Source organism: Carassius carassius, chromosome 44 (genome assembly GCF_963082965.1).
Source record: "Carassius carassius chromosome 44, fCarCar2.1, whole genome shotgun sequence".
Classification (NCBI taxonomy): Eukaryota; Metazoa; Chordata; class Actinopteri; order Cypriniformes; family Cyprinidae; genus Carassius; species Carassius carassius.
Genome location: NC_081798.1, coordinates 9,619,347 through 9,637,039, shown reverse-complemented (window position 1 = coordinate 9,637,039; position 17,693 = coordinate 9,619,347). Strand labels below are relative to the sequence as shown.

At 38.2% G+C, this 17,693-nt stretch overlaps 2 protein-coding genes and 1 long non-coding RNA gene across 4 annotated transcripts; 1 reads left to right on the top strand and 2 right to left on the bottom strand.

The window, feature by feature from the left end:
• Positions 1-562: 562 nt before the first annotated feature.
• LOC132126825 (red-sensitive opsin) lies at positions 563-2,951 on the bottom strand. Its single transcript, XM_059538355.1, has 6 exons — positions 2,725-2,951; positions 2,168-2,464; positions 1,891-2,059; positions 1,570-1,735; positions 1,249-1,488; positions 563-1,162 (listed from the first exon to the last, which is right to left on the bottom strand). Exons 1-6 carry the CDS (start codon positions 2,825-2,827, stop codon positions 1,064-1,066), a joined length of 1,074 nt encoding a protein of 357 aa, XP_059394338.1. The 5' UTR covers positions 2,828-2,951; the 3' UTR covers positions 563-1,063.
• A 1,263-nt stretch (positions 2,952-4,214) lies between these two features.
• Positions 4,215-5,598, top strand: LOC132126297 (uncharacterized). Of its 2 annotated transcripts, XR_009427373.1 has the most exons (3): positions 4,252-4,789; positions 5,039-5,072; positions 5,250-5,598. It is a non-coding gene; the product is annotated as an uncharacterized LOC132126297 (long non-coding RNA). The 2 variants fall into 2 exon arrangements; XR_009427372.1 differs by having other exon boundaries at positions 4,215-5,072.
• Positions 5,473-8,092, bottom strand: LOC132126296 (blue-sensitive opsin). Its single transcript, XM_059537476.1, has 5 exons — positions 7,524-8,092; positions 7,245-7,413; positions 6,872-7,037; positions 5,915-6,154; positions 5,473-5,780 (listed from the first exon to the last, which is right to left on the bottom strand). The coding sequence occupies exons 1-5, from the start codon at positions 7,894-7,896 to the stop codon at positions 5,673-5,675; spliced, it is 1,056 nt and encodes a 351-aa protein (XP_059393459.1). The 5' UTR covers positions 7,897-8,092; the 3' UTR covers positions 5,473-5,672.
• Positions 8,093-17,693: the final 9,601 nt, after the last annotated feature.

Sequence of the window (17,693 nt, the reverse complement as noted above, 5' to 3'; positions counted from 1 at the left end):
CTTGCAGACTTCTTAGTGACTTTTAAGCTTTAGATCCTGTCTAGTAGCCTACAATAAAACATATTGAAATGAAAATTGATTTATTTTAAGTGGATTTTGTCTGGATGTCTAAGGGATTTCAGTGCAATTGTTTTTTTTTCGAAGTGAAACATGGGAAAATGTGTCAAATTGAAATAAATAAATTTGAAACAAGATAATGGACTCTATTCACATTTCAAGGTTTAGAACATAGAAGTATAGGAGACCATAGCAAATATTATTTTTCCATTCACATTTAACTTCAGCTTCACAAGACAAATCCACTATTGGATTTCCAAGACTCTCCACAATTGGAAAAACATATAGAGATGGATTGTCACAAATAATTAGGATGTCAAATTTACAGTCACTTCCTCAGCAGCAGTAACATCCTATTAGCATGTTGACTAGTTATTGATTGATTGATTGAAATTCAATTCCAGGGGAATATAATAAGCATAGTAAACATTAAATATTTAAATATAAAATATGATAATTTCAATTCTTGTAATATATCTAATAATGAAAGACACAAAACAAAATATTTATTTTGCTGCTTTTTTATTTTCATCAAAGAAAAAATAGAACCATATTACATGCTGTACATGGGCAGGCATCTATCTATAAAACTTTTTTTTGTCATTTTTGTTTTCTTGCAAGATGGCTACAAAATAAACTTAATTCAGAATAGTACATTAGAATGAGGCGATATCTTATCGCTGTTAGTTAATTCACACTGAGTGTCACATTCCCACAAAGAAGTGCTGTATATAGGTGCACAACCTTCTGAATAGCCAGTGGACAAATGATTACCATAAAAACTGTAACATCGTTCCTGTGGATCTTAAGCCACAGGGCCATTGAGAAAGTAATGTTAACACACACTGTCATGCAACAAGGTATTTCCCCATCACTCCAAGGAAAATATATGGAAGCAGAATCATCAAGATACGGTGAGGGTAAACAAGAAATATAAAAAGTCCCATTGTCATCTTTTTTTCCCATGTCTGAGTCAAGACGTTTCTTTTGAGATCTGGTGTGCAATTTATGCAGGAGCCACAGAGGACACTTCTGTCTTGGATGTAGACACCTCGGAGCCATCATCCACCTTCTTTCCAAAGAGCTGCATGATGCATACACGGAACTGCAAAGAAATACAAATCAAGATTATTTTGCCAAGTTTTCTCAATGCGCTCAAGGTCTGAGCTCTGTTAAACAGCATTGACCTACCTGTCGGTTCATGAAGACATAAATAATAGGGTTGTAGATGGTGGCGCTCTTGGCAAAGTAGGCAGGCATGGCTGCTGCCAGTGGGTGGAAGGCATAGCCTGGGTTTGCAGCAGCAAAGCATGCAAAGAATGTGTATGGTCCCCAGCAAAAACAGTAGGCAAATATCATGACAACCACCATTCTGGACACTTCCTTCTCTGCTTTCTGTGTGGACTCAGAATCCTTCTGCTGCTGGGCGACCTGTTGGAAAGAAATGACAGATGCTTAGTGCCTTTTTACGAACTGGAAAAACTTCTGAAAGCATTCCAGGAGACAACTTACAGTACGAATGGCAAGCCACACAGCAATGTAGCAGAGAATGATAATGGCCAGAGGGATGATACAGCAGGTGATCATCAGGACAATCATGTAGGACTGGACACCAGGATCCTCACTTCCACTGAAGACATCAGGCCCGCAGGAGGTCTTTAGACCATGAGGCCAAAATCTGTGAGAAGATAATGGATCAGAAGGTCCACATTTTAGCTTGTGTGGAACGTCTTACATGCTTGTCTTACCAGCCAAAGAATTAAATAATTTTATGTTGAATATACTCCAAGCTGTCAAATTACTTAATATAGATGATTTAATAATGGATTTTACCTGCTCCAGCCAAAGATGGGTGGTGCACACCAGAAAGCAGACCAAACCCAGGAGAAGATGATACCAGCAGATGCCCATTTAGCATCAAACTTGACATTTCCAAATGGTTTGCAGACGACCACCCATCTTTCCCAAGAGATGACAGTCAAAGACCACAGACCAGCGATACCTGTTGATTGTGACGTTAAATACTATGAAAAACCTGACAAAGTTTCAACTTTGGTCCAATGCATTTATCTATAGTTGTGAACAATTATGTCTTTGGGCAGTAACTTACCACATACAGACACGGTGTAGCCTTCAAAAATACACATGGGGTGTCCGAGGATAAAGTAGCCAAAAAACTGGTTGGTGACACTGATGGTGCTGGCCAAAAGAGTCTCTGCTAGATCAGCTATAGCGAGATTGACCAGGATCCAGTTAAGAGGGTGACGGAGCTTCTTAAATTTGGCTGTGGCCACCAGCACCAGGCCATTGGTGAAGGTCGACGCAACGACCACAAAGAACATCCACACTGTTGCTAGGTTGTACACCCATCGAGGGGCAATGTGGTAGTTGGGTCCCTCAAAGGGATCTGGAAATGAGAAATAAAGAGCAGTGATATCACCTTGAAGGAGTTCTCACTTAAAATCCATTACAACTAACTCTCATTTTTCTCATTTATCAGTCTGAAATTGTTCGTTGTCCTGTCTGTTCCTTCTGACTATAAAAAATTCCTTTACTTCCACCATTTTGAAGAAGACATGGCTCTATCATGTTAACAGAATATCTATGTTACTATAATAACTATAATGTGTTGAGAAATAATACAGAAAAAAAATGCTAAAGACTCACCCCTGGTGTTATTGCTGTTTGTATATACAAACATTGTTTCCCTCGTCGTTTCATCTCCCCTTCGCCTAGCTGCGAAGATTGCGTCTCCCCACTGCTCTGCCATTGTTGGCTGTTGTTGTGTAGCCCAAACCTGTAGTTACCTGGCTGTCGTAAAGGTCTGGGCCTTTATGTTTGTACTATCTGCTGTCTCTGGCCGACTTGCACCGACAGACTTTGGGCTCCTGTCAAAGTGCTTTTATATGTGCTGTCTTACAGGGTGGAGAATTTTTGAGGTCAAAACAGGTATCAGGAGCAGAACCAAGACTCATTCATTAGGCTTACAGGAGGTCTAAGCTACTGTTCCTTCCTAGGATTGTTGAAGCCATCACAGGTAAACCAAAACAGTGTGCGGTGACATTTGGCATGACCGAGCCTGGAGTGATTATAAGGTGACAGCCCCCTTTGATGCTTTCTAAGTTTTAAATTTAGGTCACAGATAACTTTTGCCCTTGACTCAAGCTTGCCCTTGACTAGAATGACTTTTATTAAACATGCATAAGAAAATTATTGCAAGTAAAAACAGTTAGCATTTTCTGAAACAAAAACAGCATTAGAGTGCTCTGGCTTGTAAAATATCAGATTCCTTTCTGATGTGCAGTATAACTCTGCATTTTAGGTTAAATGCATAGAAAGGTTCCATTATGGATTTTACAATAACAATTAAAGTTTAAGAAACCGAAATAGCAATAAAGAAATGAAACAGTTTTCTAGAGTTAGCATGTTTTTTTGTATAATGGCCCCTGCTTCCTACTGCAGGAGTAAAGAATCTTTAGATTATTTTAAGTTGTAGATTGTATTAATTGGAGCATTGATACTCCAGCAAATACTGCTCACTTGCACATTCATTCCTTATATACTGCATAGTTACAAAGAATCTATTACGTAGCTTCTATTCTATTCCACACTCACATGCACGCAAACACACATGCAACAATCAGCACAAAAAGGTTTAGGTGTATGTGTTCTAAGGATATTAATATCATTAAAGAAGCAAAATTTTAGGCCATTTCAATGCTGCAGGTCCACCAAATAATTTTAAAATGACTGCATAACTTTGCTGAATACTTATATTTAAGTCTTAATAAAGGACATGAAAATATTCTCAATGATATCAGTGTCATTGTATACTCAGTTCCACACAGTTTATGCCCAACAACTCTTAATCATTAATCTTTCATGCCAATTCAAAACAACTTCAACAATCATAATCATCATCTTTTGTGCGGGGTAACTGTAAGTCAGACATCTAGGTTACACTCCAAGTCCAAATCAGCTTATTGGGACAACTGGGGTACCCAGGTACCCTCCACACAGGATCCTAATTAGTACTGACAAGGATGCAGCCCAAACCTTCCTAATCCCACTGGATTGATAGTTCAGTTTAGGGAAAGCAGGGTTTATCTGAAAATCTTGATGAGGTCAGTTTTAATCTCTCCCTGTTTCTGACGATAGACGTTTTCTTTTCTTTTTTCATTTATCTGCTTCTCCTTCTATTGTGGCAAAGTGGAGCAGGAGGAAGTGAACACTAGGACGTGAACAGACCAAACCAGGATGAGGATGGAGCCAAGACAAAGAAAAGAGCAGTCTGTAAACTCTTTTTTTACTCTACCAGTTGTTTCGTTGTTTTTAAAGATTGTACTGATATGTATGTTATTTAGATCAGGTATTTTTTCCATTATGATCTTTTATACTTTCTTTTAAAGTGAACTTAATGGAATTAAGATCTGTGCTTTGGTGGGATTAAGAATCAAGGGTCACTATTTTGATGTTTTGTTGATATCACATTGTAAATCATATATTTAGAGATGTAGTTGAAAAGGATGTTTTTCAGAAACAGATGGATCAGAAAGTATCATGGGACAGCACACAGTCAGTCGTATGTCTGGAATTCCGCTAGTTCTGAACTATTCGTGATTGGAAAAAGTTCACTACTAGCAGAACTCGAATATACAACTGAATTCTCAACGAAAGCTCAAGAATAGTTTGGTCTCACATGGCCTGCCATTGGACAACTGATGTATTCACGGTATATAGTGCTGAATGTGTATTTAAAAAAATACATTTGACTGAAATTAATCCATATGATGGATGTTAATCTAAAATGGGCAAAACTTTGCTTTTATTGCTCATTGTTTCTCTAACATCATCTGTGGTTTAATTTCTAGATAAACTACCAAGTTGATCTTGCTCTTGATTTGATTGTGTCAGACTGATTTGAAAATTGCAAAAAACTAACTTAACATTGTTTCTTTGCACTTTTCTCTTGATTTGGAAGTGATCTACTTATTGGATGAAGGATGAAGATTAAGGTGAGTAAGCATGCATACGCAAATCAATGACGTGAGCAATGACATTTCTAAAGAGACATTGAAAACCACTGTGCATAAATTCTCATGATTAATTATTAATGCAAGAATTAAAAATCATTAAATATTAGTGCAGCAATTTAATGCAAAGATAATACTGTGTTTGACTTTGTTTTTCAGACCATCCTTGGATGTGTTACTCCATTACTCATAACCGAAGCACTATGGACTTGATTACAATCAGACATATGAGACACTTCCCTGTGTTCATGTTTAGTTGTGGTAAAATGGTGTACTCATTACTTCAGTTTGTTTAAAACAGGAAAAACTTTAATATATTTAATATATATATATATACATTTGTACGTCACTGCTCTTCAACTGATACATTTAACAAACACAATTCTTTTTTTCATTGCATTTATTGTACATTTTTAATGATAACACTGAACTTAAACTAATTCTACTGGTTCAGCAAGCCAAGACCAAGTTACAAAAATGTTGACATTAAAAGCGAGAATTCCTATTGTGTCTGTTTATTATTTACAATCGTTGTAAAATTGTTTTTCACTGCCACAGTATGAGGTTACATTGAGAATAGGTTTATTTCTCTGGTGCAACGGAGGAGACCTGGGTGACCTGAGATGAAGTAGAGGCCTCATCTTCCTCAATATTTTTGCCACAGACCATCTTCATCATACAGGAACGGAACTGGGTTTCAAAAGAAAAGAGCAGAACATGTTACTTGAAGTGATAGTTATGCCATGTGAACATGTGGTACTGTTGTCCTGTGTGGAAAAACTTCAGCAATACTTAAAATCTCCACTTAGCACATAATTTCATACCTGTTTGTTCATTAAGACGTAGATGACAGGGTTGTACACTGTAGAGGCTTTGGAAAGGCAGGATGGTATGGTTGCCATTCTCAGATCAAATGCTTCACCACGGTGGGAAACTATCCAGAGAGAAAAGCTAGCATATGGTGCCCAGCATACCAAGAAGCCTAACACCATCACCACCACCATCTTCGTCACCTCCCTCTCTGCCTTCTGGGTCGAAGCTGAATCTGCTTGAGCTTTGGCTGCCTGGTAGAACAAACAAGGGATTTTTGAGCACCTGGCAACGTGACCAGCACTACAATAATCTATGTACAGTCTCCATCTAGTGTTAATCCAAAAGCATTAAAGAGTTTGGCAGCGCAAAAAAAACAAATGTGTCATTTGTTCATGTAAAAAATACTAGCCCTGCATATGACATGCTAGAAAAAAAACAAATAAACTGTGTGCACGATTTACTCATTTGTTCCCTTGAATAATAAATCTTGTGCACAATTTAGCAAATCGAGGGAAATAATTAGTAAATTGTGTGCACAATTCATAAATCAAGGGAACAAAATAGTAAATCATGCACACGATTTAGCCTACTATTTTTTCCAGCATGCCATGTGCGAGGCTCCGTACATTATAAATGGCATTTTATCAGTATTTAGTGTTACTATGAACCCTGACTTTATTAAAACATTTAATTTTATCATTTGAATGTTCATGTGGCTGAGGTTTTCCAGTTGAAATAAAGAACAGAGATCAACAGAAAATAATATGGTTTTGTGGTCTTAATATTTATTTAAATTATAATTTTTTTGTATTTTTATAAAAAAATAAATAAAAAAAGAACACAAAAAAACATTGTTGTTCTATAAAATTCCTCTACCTCACTAAAACTTTTACTCTTTTCTCGAAATATTTCATTAAAATGATTAATTCTGGGGCAGCTTTCAATGAGAAATAACAAATTGTACTCACTAATTTGAGTGTGATGAGTAGTTGGCCATAACAGAACACAATGGTGCCGAAAGGAACCGCAAAGCAGAAGCAGAACAAAAACATGACGTAGGATTCGTTGTTGTATTTGTTGTTAGTGGTATACCAGTCAGGTCCACAGGAGCACTGCAAACCTTCGGGTATGTACCTGGAAGAGAGGTCTTGGTGAAATTGATGCCACAGACAGCTCCGCACACCTGAATTATAATCAGATTGAGAATTTCACTTCTAGACTTGAACTAGTTGTTAAGGAGTGGAGCAAAAAGGTGCTAGGTGTTGGTTTTCCTTCTTCAGGTTAAGTGGAGGGAGGCGCTGTGGCTTTGTTTTATTAGTGTTTTATGAGCAGTGGACTTACCGGCTCCAGCCAAACAGTGGAGGGAGTGAAGCTGCCAATGCACTTATCCAAGGAAGTATGCAGCCAGCAATGGCATGAGGGGTCTTGAAGGTAAAGTTCCCAAGGGGTTTGCAAATGACCAGCCACCTTTCAAATGCCACTACAGCAAGAGACCACAAACCCACCATTCCTGCAAAAACAGAAAAACAGTTTACTGAAACTATCTGTGAACTACAATGGACTACAGAAGCTTTAAGTACATAAGCTTTTTAAATAATGTCGATGCTTGTTGCATTTTACCTCCGAGCGTTGCAAGGAAGCCCTCAATTTTACATGCTGTCGCCCCAAAGATAAAGTACCTATTAAAGAAGGAGTAGAATGATAACGGGGAACCAAAAATGGCCACGAACAGGTTGGCAATGGAAAGGTTCACAAGAATATAGTTAAGGTGAGATCTGAGTTTCTTGAATTGAATTGTGCAAAGAATGGTAAGGATGTTGATTGAAGCCCCTCCGATGAAAATGAAGAACATAAAGACAGACATGGCCATGAATATGCCTTGGTTTCCCAGGTGGTCCTGGGGGACCAAAAAAGGGCTGTAAGCTGAGAGGTTGTTGATATCTAAAGGGATGGGGATGTAGAAGTCCTCGTGAAACTCTGGTACTTGCTTCATCTTGCTTGAAACTGGCAACCACTCCACCGAGAACGCTATAACGGCTTAAAGCTTAAATCAGTTGTGTTATTTTCTTCGCAGATTACTGCAGCATCGCAAAAAAAAAAAAGTCTAACCCGTATCGATGTAAATTCTCTCTTCGTTGATGACAAGATGAAGCCTCCCTCAATCGATTTCCAAGTGATCCGTCTTTTATAAGGATTCAAAAGATTCCTTTTCGCTCCTCCCAAATGGTCTTAATGAAAGGATTTGTTTTGCTGTCATCTACCAAACACACAGGCTCTTGTGCACACACACACAAAACTACATCTGTGTATTGCAAGACACACAATTCACGTAATCTCATTTCCAACACCAAAACCTGGCTAATTCGGATCATCCCTTTCACCCTGCAGTGGTTCTGTGTTAGCGATGGCAGGTAATCTGCTGCACAGTGCAGATAATGCAGCTAATCACTTGCAGTTAACCCCTCTTTAATCTGCTTCCCATCGTATTATCTCCAGCTTTGAGCATGGAATCACAGCCTTTGTGAAGAGCCTCAAATACCTGACAGCTGAAATGCCCTTGACACTCGTCTGTAGAGCATTCTTGTGTCAGAGCCATTAAATGAACTTCAGTTTATATTTTACACCCATAAGCTACATAAGCAAAATCTATGCAAAGAAAAAAAAAAGATAATCTGAAATGCAGTGAAAACCTTCCTTGTCAGCACACTGCATCACAGATAGAAATAATTATGAATTGTAAGTAATGACTTCACAGACACATCATTCGATTGTATTGTTGATGTTCATGACTGTTCATTATTTTAGGTTATTTTTTGTTCTGTATTTTGATTTGACAACCTTAGACTGCTTTATGAAAGTTGAAACAGAATGATCTATTTCAGCTTTCATAAAGCAGTCTAAAGAGAATATGATGATTTTATAATTATTCATTTGTTGTATTAATTAAAGTCAGTAAATCCAGTGCATCCACTGTAAATGACATCAAATGTGCTAATGACACAGGTACACATTTTATCAAAAAAAATACACTTAATAAGGTTAATAATCACACTAAACGTGAATGTTACACAAATAATTACATAAGACTATATAAACCTATACACTGTAAAACATATTTTCAGTAAGTCACGGCAACTTATGTTTTTAAATTACTTAAATTTATCAAAATAAATTGAGCAATTAAAAAAAATTGTTATACAAAGAAAAAAAGAATATATATATATATATATACAGTACAGACCAAAAGTTTGGAAACATTACTATTTTTAATGTTTTTGAAAGAAGTTTCTTCTGCTCAACAAGCCTGCATTTATGTGATCAAAAATACAGAAAAAATGTAATATTGTGATATATTAAAAATAGTAATGTTTCCAAACTTCATGTCAGGTAATCACAAGAGGCAGACAGGTGTTGAGTAGAATAGAGATTTATTAATCTTATGCAACAGAACCGGATTGCAAGGGTGAGTTATGAAGTTGAAGATATCGTTCTCTGTGACTTAACTGAGTGGTAACCAAAGTCTCTGGTTTAGGAGCTGGAGGAAGAGTTCGGGAAGGTTCACAGAAGGAATACGGTTGGCTGACGGCTGATGAACGGGAATGTAGACTTCTGAAGGTAAGAGGTTAGCTTTTAGGTAAGTAGCACGGGTGAGTCTGTTGTCATTGGTATTGACGAGGCCAGACAATGACTGGTGAGTGAGAGTGGTTTATAAAGGGCGTGAGATGATGAGATGGCCAGGTGAGGGTGATTAGAATTCAGGGGAGAGTGAACGAGAGGGTGGAGCGAGTGAAGATGATGGCGTGGCTGTGACAGTACCCCCCCCTCCCGAGGCGGCTCTTGACGACTGAGAAGAGGGACGAGTACGGCGACGAGGTCTCCCGCGACCTCTAGGTGCAGGACGGTCCGGATGGTCAGAATGGAACTGGGTGAGTAAAGTAGGATCAAGGATGTCATCTTGATGAACCCAGGAGCGCTCCTCAGGTCCATAGTCCTCCCAGTCGACCAGGTATTCCAACAGGGGACCTCGTCGCCGAGAGTCTAGGATGTTACGGACTCTGTAGATGGCCTCCTCTTCAACAGGAACAGGAGGAGGAGGTTCATCCGCCGGGGCAGGATCTGAGGAGGGAGGAGTGACAGGTTCAGTGTGAGGGTTTGAGTAAGGATACATGGAATGATGGTGCAATTTTATACTCAGGAGGAAGGTTGAGACGATAGGTGACGTCATTGAGCTGCCTCTGCACAGTGAATGGTCCGATGTATCGAGGACTCAGCTTTCTGCAGGGCAGGCGGAGACGTATGTCCCGCGTCGAGAGCCATACCTTTTGCCCGGGATGGTATTGAGGGGGTTCGGTTCTACGACGGTCGGCTTGTCTCTTGTGTCTCCGCACTGCCTGCTGAAGGTGTACATGAGCTGAGTCCCATACCCTCTCGCTTTGATGGAACCAGTAGTCGACAGCAGGAACTTCAGATGGTTCACCAGACCAAGGGAAGAGAGGAGGTTGGTAACCTAGAACACATTGGAAAGGTGTGAGTCCAGTGGTGCTCTGGCGGAGGGAATTCTGGGCATACTCGGCCCATACTCGGCCTTTCCGCTCAGTCTGGCCGTTAGTCTGAGGGTGATATCCAGAGGAAAGGTTTACCGTGACTCCGAGGAGTTTGAAGAAGGCTTTCCATACCCGAGAGACGAACTGTGGTCCACGATCTGAGACAATTTCTTCAGGGATGCCGAAGTTTCGGAAGACGAAAGTGAAGAGAGCTTCGGCTGCTTCGAATGCGGTAGGTAATCCGGGCAATGGTATCAGCTTGCATGACTTGGAAAACCTGTCCACTACGACGAACACACAAGTGTTTCCGTTGGAACGAGGGAGATCTGTCATGAAGTCTATCCCAAGATGGGACCACGGACGATGAGGAATGGGTAGAGGAACGAGTTTACCCTCCGGTAGTTTTCTGGGAGTATTGGTAACGGCGCAGACTGAGCATCCCTTGATGTAACGTGAGACGTCCTGGGAGATGGATGGCCACCAGTACCGTTGAAGGAGGAGCGAGAGGGTACGCCTACTACCTGGATGTCCAGAGCCCGGGGTAGAATGTGCTGAGTCCAGAAGGCTGGTACGGAGTTGAGGTGGTACGAAGATGAGGCCTTCTGGACCTCCCGGCGGAGCGGGTTGAAGATTGTTTGCTTGGGCGATTTGGTCATCAATGTCCCATAAGATGGGGTTGAGGAAGATGGCTGGAGGGAGGATAGGTTCAGAAGGGTTTTCATCAGAGGATGCTTGATGAATACGAGATAATGCGTCAGCCTTGGAGTTCTTGCTACCGGGACGATAGGTGACCCGGAAATCGAATCGGGTGAAGAAGAGTGCCCAACGGACCTGACGAGGGTTCAACCTTCTAGCTTCTCTCAGATATTCCAGATTTCTATGGTCGGTTATGACTTCAAATTGATGATTGGCTCCCTCCAGCCAATGTCTCCATTCTTCCAGTGCTAATTTGATAGCCAGAAGTTCCCGGTTACCGACATCATAGTTCCGCTCCGCCGGGGACAGTTTCTTGGAAAAGAAGGCACATGGATGGAGTTTAGGAGGCTCACCCTGCCGCTGAGACAATACAGCACCAACTCCAGTGGATGAAGCGTCGACTTCAACGATAAATGGAAGATCGGGGTTGGGATGTATCAGTACAGGGGCAGTGGCGAACGCATCTTTGAGGTCGTGGAATGCTTGGATGGCTTCAGATGACAAGGACAGAGACTTCGGCCGGCCTTTCAGAGAAGAAGTTAATGGATTACTGATGAGACTGAAACCCTTGATGAATCTTCGGTAGAAATTGGCAAATCCTAAAAACCGCTGAAGTTCCTTTACCGAAGTGGGCTGAGGCCAGTTGTGAATGGTTTCCACCTTCCTCTGGTCCATTTGTACTCCGTGTTGGTCAATGATGTAGCCCAAGAACTGTACGGATGGAATATGGAACTCACACTTCTCCAGCTTCAGATACAGTTGGTGTTCTCTCAGTTTTTCTAGGACTTGGATGACATGTTTGCGTTGTTCAGAGAGGGAAGAGGAGTAGATTAGAATGTCGTCAATATATACTATGACGAACCTGTTGAGGTAGTTCCTGAAGACCTCGTTCATGTATCCCTGGAAGACTGCTGGGGCGTTGGATAGTCCGAAGGGCATGACGAGGTACTCATAATGGCCCGGAGGGGGTGACGAAAGCGATGACAGGAGGATTTCTTTGTATGGCTTGAATGACGGCTTGAACCAGTTCAGCGAAAGTGTCCCGCTGCGGCGGATCCTCGGTTTCTGATGCAGCTTGCATTGTGATCGGTCTGGCCTTCTGTCAGGTAATCACAAGAGGCAGACAGGTGGTGAGTAGAATAGAGATTTATAAATCTTGTGCAACAGAACCAGGATGCAAAGGTGAGTTATGAAGTTGAAGATATCGTTCTCTGTGACTTAACTGAGTGGTAACCAAAGTCTCTGGTTTAGGAGCTGGAGGAAGAGTTCGGGAAGGTTCACAGAAGGAAGACAGTTGGCTGACGAAGGTAGAAAGTAGACTTCTGAAGGTAAGAGGTTAGCTTTGAGGTAAGTAGCACGGGTGAGTCTGTTGTCATTGGTATTGACGAGGCCAGACGATGACTGGTGAGTGAGAGTGGTTTATAAAGGGCGTGAGATGATGAGATGGCCAGGTGAGGGTGATTAGAATTCAGGGGAGAGTGAACGAGAGGGTGGAGCGAGTGAAGATGATGGCGTGGCTGTGACAATATATATATATATGTTTTTCTTTTTTTACATTTTATTGGTTTAATGCAATTTAAGTTAAAAAGACTAGTACAGCAAAGTTGATTATACTTCAGTTATGGCAGCAACTACTCTGAAATAGATTTAAAAAAATTTTTTTACAGTGGAATAAGAAATAGATTTACAAATTTAATAGTTTTACAAATTTAAAGGATGGAGTAGTCATGGAATAAAGCCAAAGTTTATATGTACCTTATTGGTTGTGTTGCTCTAATGAGATAATGAGAAACAAACCTTAATTTGTTTACAGCAGCCACTTTAAGATAGACTGGTAAAGCAATTTAAAACTTATTTTGAACTTAACACAAATTAAGGTTTGTATAATTGCTTATTGACAACATCAAAACAGAATTGTTTGATAAATATTAATAATTTTATATATTAAAATAACATTGTTCATTAATTATTAAAAGACAACTTGATAAGTACAACTCTTCATAATTACAATTTGAAACTGCAGTACACTGTTCACCCTTTTGCAAAAATGGAGTTGCTGTGTGTGTTAATAATGCAAATAAATAAATGAAACATCAAATGTTTCATTCAAATGTAATTGCAATGTGAGGCGTCACTTTAAGTTATAAATAATATTGTAATGGTTTTCATATAACTACAGCTTGTGCACTTTGCATTAAAGTGCAATAAATTGCACACAATCAGTTAAGCAGGCACAGTCATATTGTGTCATCCTGTGAACAGTTACTGCGTGAGCAAAGAGTGGGATTTGAGTCAGAGTCTTCTGGCTTATAAAACCCCTCTGAGCTAATCACTCCCTGAAAAGTAAACAGCAGATTTCCCATATACCATGTGGCAAAAATAAAAATTCCCAACTAAACATTCAACACCAGTATATTTACTTACTACAAATGTTAAACATACTTATTATGTTTCAGTATTTCTAGTGCCACATAAGCTTGCATGAAAGTCATCTGAAAAGTAGGAAACTTAAGTTGCTCAACAAGAGTAACAATAAGTAAGAAAGAAAGAAAGAAAGAAAGAAAGGCATATATGTAGGTTAAGGATGGATATAAGGTGTATTAACCACAAAATGTCATTATCATGTCATTATCAAAATTATCATTGTCTTAAAATCATTCTCATTTCCATATCATCAAAATCCCTGCAAATGAGCCTTTTTTCTGCCCATTTTGTCACCCTACGTGGTCAAAGCTCTGCCTCCTCCCTCTTCTTCGGTTTTAATCTCTGGTCTTCCTCACCAGTATGACCCATATGAGGATCTGTTTAGTGGCTTAGGACTAATTATTGACTTGTGCTAAGGCTCTTAACTACCACAGTCAGTGTCGACCAGTTAAGAGGGGTGCCTGAGGTAAAGACACCTGTTAGTGCGTCACATAGTTATCTCCGGCCTATTAACCTGCTTCAGAGCTGAGTTTGTGTCAGTATGTCTACAGCCAGCTTATAGTTTTATTCACCAGTCTTAGGGATTAATATTAACAAGTGAAAATGCAATAACAAAAACAGAAGCAAACACATACTGTATAAATCACAAGTTCAAAGTTCAAATTTATTTCTAAACCACCGAATAAAACAACAACGCTGACCACAGTGCTGTACAAACAGTAACACAATGAGCAGAAGATAACTAAATAAGTAATATAAAAGAAAAGTTAAAAAGACAATCAAAATACATCTTAAATAGTATCAGAAGAGGCGTATATGGCACTAGCAACCTTCGCACTCATCGAACGCTATCATAAAAAAATATGTTTTCAAAGGCTTTTAAACTGACCCAGCATCGGTAAATCCAGCAGCAGGCTCTTCCATAATTTAGGAGCAAACGCAAATGCGCGATCCCCTCTAAATTTCATCTTAGACCAAGGAACAACAAGCAGCTTCTTGTGTTTAAGACTGTAGGGATCTTGTTGGCTTTTGTTCCTGAATTAGATCAGCAATATAAGATGGAGCTAAGCCATGCAGAGATTTAAATACAAATAATACAATTTTAAAATTAATCCTAAAAGAAACCAATGCAATGATTTTAACACTGGGGTAATATGAGATAATTTACAAGTCCCTGTGAGCATTCTTGCAGCCGCATTTTGGACCATCTGCAGTCTGTCTTAAACTTTATTTTGAGCACCATAATATACCGAATTGCAGTAGTCTAAGTCATTAATAACGTTTTCCAAATATTTCTAGGATGAAAAAGGATTAAAGGGTTAGTTCACCAGAAAAATTAAATTAACCCATAAATTACTCACTCTCAAGTCATCCTAGGTGTATTGTCTATGACTTTCTTCAGACGAATCCAGTCTGAGTTATATAAAAAATTGTCTTTGATTTTTTAAGCTGTTTCATTGCACTCAGCAGGTGTTGCAGGCATCAGTCCAAAAGAAGTTAAATAAAAAGTGCCTATCCTTCATAAAAAAAAGCATCTCACACAGCTCCGGGGGGTGAACAAAGTCCTCCTGTAGTGAATTGATGTGTTTTAATAACCATATTTAAAACGCAATAATCAATTTAATCTAGTTTGCACTCACTGTTGTACATGGAAGCACCCCCCCCCCCCCCTTCCCAGGAGTCGTGTGAGACACTTTTTTTTTAAATAGATGGGCGCTTTTTAAATAACTTCATTTGGACTGATGCATGCACACCCGCTGAGTGCCATTAAATAGCTTGAAAGATCAAAGACTATTTTTTATATAACTCTATTATTTTGGCTGAACTAACCCTTTAATCTTAGAGATCATCCTCAATTTGAAAAAAACTCTAAAATCTAATTTATCTGATTGTCAAATTTAAATGTGCTATCACAAATCATCCCCAATTTTTTTACTTGATGTTTCTGAACGGGGCTCAGGGGACCCAGCTTATTTTGAACTGTGTTAGATAATACTGTTTTGAATATTGGCTTATACTGTAAGTTTCATCTTATTTGATGTAATAAAATTATATAAATTATTATAAATTCAAGGTAATGTTGCATTTAAAAAAGTAAAAACATCAACATTCAACATTAAAAGAAATGTTGCCAATACATTTTTGAGCATTTAATATAATAAGGTTAAGTATTAGGAAAAATACAATAACTTTAATTAACGTCAATAAAGAAAGATATTTAAAATTGTTAGACACTTGCATATAATTTAAAAAGAAAAAAAACTAACAATAGCTTGCTCTATTCTTTTTCTATTCTGTCTGTTTTCTTTATATTTATTATATTATTTAAAAAGCCCTTGCTACGTATACTGTGTTAAGCTAAAAGAGACTTGTTATAGCACTTGTATATAATTGCTTTTTTTTTTTTTTTTGATTGCTTCCATTGTCCTCATTTGTAAGTGTAATGTAAATGTCAATATTTAACAAGAATGGCTGGGTTTGTAAAAAAGAAACTGACTGAGGTTTGGGCAGCTGGGTTTAAATATAATGCTGTTACAAAATCACTTTGGGTGAAAGGAAGTGTTTACAGAGGATTAATGGTTTTCTCTTTTCTGCTACATCCTGTATCTGACTATCTGCTAAAGCACCTTGCGTGATACCTTAATTGTTTAATCTAATCAAAATAGACACCAGTACTTAGTTTCACTGTTCCGGTATTTCAACAAGCTGTATAATTTACATGCAAACTTACATAGATATTTGGTAACATTTGTGTCATTCATTAACATCAGTTAACCAACAATGAACAATATTTATCCAGCATTTATTAAACATAATGTTAAAAAAGTAGATGATTACAATAATTATAATGATTTTTTTCCCCTGAAGTTTTGATTGAAATCAGCTTTCTTAGATTATAATTTGTCCCATTGCAGTCAGAGAAATTTGGCTCTATGATCAGATTCAGAGAAAAATAAACTGTATTGATCTCTATAGCATGACATAACATACGTATTGACTAATAATAAAATTCACATCTAGACAAAACATGGAATTTTCCATTACTTGTGTGATGGATTTTAGTGAAATGGATCAGGTCAAAGACCGAAGGATCACAGTGATTAAAAGTTGACAACGCAACACGACCGGAAGAGGGAGGAGTCTACTACAAAGTTAATGATCACAAGCCTCTTTATAAGGCATCTGAAACACAGTTGAAACACAGTTGCAGTTGCAATGAAACCTTGAGAAATGCAAACACACACACTGTGAAGGTATTACAGAACGGTTATCACTATTGTTTATCCTCAATTAATAAAATAAACACAATAATGAAAACCAGCAGAAACTATATATACTATGTTGTGCATTGAATTAAAAAGCATTGGTGAAAAGATTATTTTTAGAGCATCATTAGTTCTCCAATGTGTTTAATCCGATTGCATAATAACATTAGTAGATTTTTACAGGGACGCCTACAATTTGAACTGATTGCTTTACTTTTGATGGATAATCAACAGAAAAGTTTGTATTTAGAGCCTCTGGACCACAGTTGCCTGTAGAAAAGAAAAACAAAATGAGACACAAATTAAATGTCTTTAATATCTAAATGGATTAAATGGAGAGTAAAAGGAGAATAGACCCTGGTAATGTTTCAGAAAATATTTTGTCAGTCACAAACTCTGCACCTCACACTTGCCAATATCTATGCATTTTTTTATTAATAATAATAATAATTTCAAAAATTATTATTTTCTATCACCTACTGCCTGTAAAACTTTGTCAACTACAATGTATTTATTATTCAGTGTTATGCTAATAATCGAGCTTAACAATGCAGAAACAATGTGTATTGAAAATTGAGAGATGCTACAGTGCCACCTAGCATAAAAAACTGAAATAACTAAGAAGCAGACAGTAAGTTTACGTGGTTGTAATTAAGTTTCTTACTTACTACTAAAATTAGTGAAAATAGTTTACCAATTTTTTATAAAAATAAATAAAATAGAAATTAAATATAATTGGATCACGTTAAGCTATACAGTGTAACTATATATCTATTAGCCTACTGAACAGAATGGAAATTGCAAACAGTAATCTACCCAACACTATAAATAGAACAAACAAACACTCATTTCTTAGACAT

Excerpts from the sequence above, each read along its gene's own strand:
- LOC132126296 (XM_059537476.1), bottom strand. The coding sequence starts at position 7,896 with ATGAAGCAAGTACCAGAGTTTCACGAGGACTTCTACATCCCCATCCCT. Across the intron at positions 7,414-7,523 it reads CTTCCTTGCAACGCTCGGAG|GAATGGTGGGTTTGTGGTCT; the intron begins GTAAAATGCAAC and ends CTGTTTTTGCAG. Across the intron at positions 6,155-6,871 it reads TACTCATCACACTCAAATTA|GCAGCCAAAGCTCAAGCAGA; the intron begins GTGAGTACAATT and ends TTGTTCTACCAG.
- LOC132126825 (XM_059538355.1), bottom strand. The coding sequence starts at position 2,827 with ATGGCAGAGCAGTGGGGAGACGCAATCTTCGCAGCTAGGCGAAGGGGA. Across the intron at positions 1,489-1,569 it reads TGTGGCTTGCCATTCGTACT|GTCGCCCAGCAGCAGAAGGA; the intron begins GTAAGTTGTCTC and ends TCTTTCCAACAG. Across the intron at positions 1,163-1,248 it reads ATGTCTTCATGAACCGACAG|TTCCGTGTATGCATCATGCA; the intron begins GTAGGTCAATGC and ends ATTTCTTTGCAG.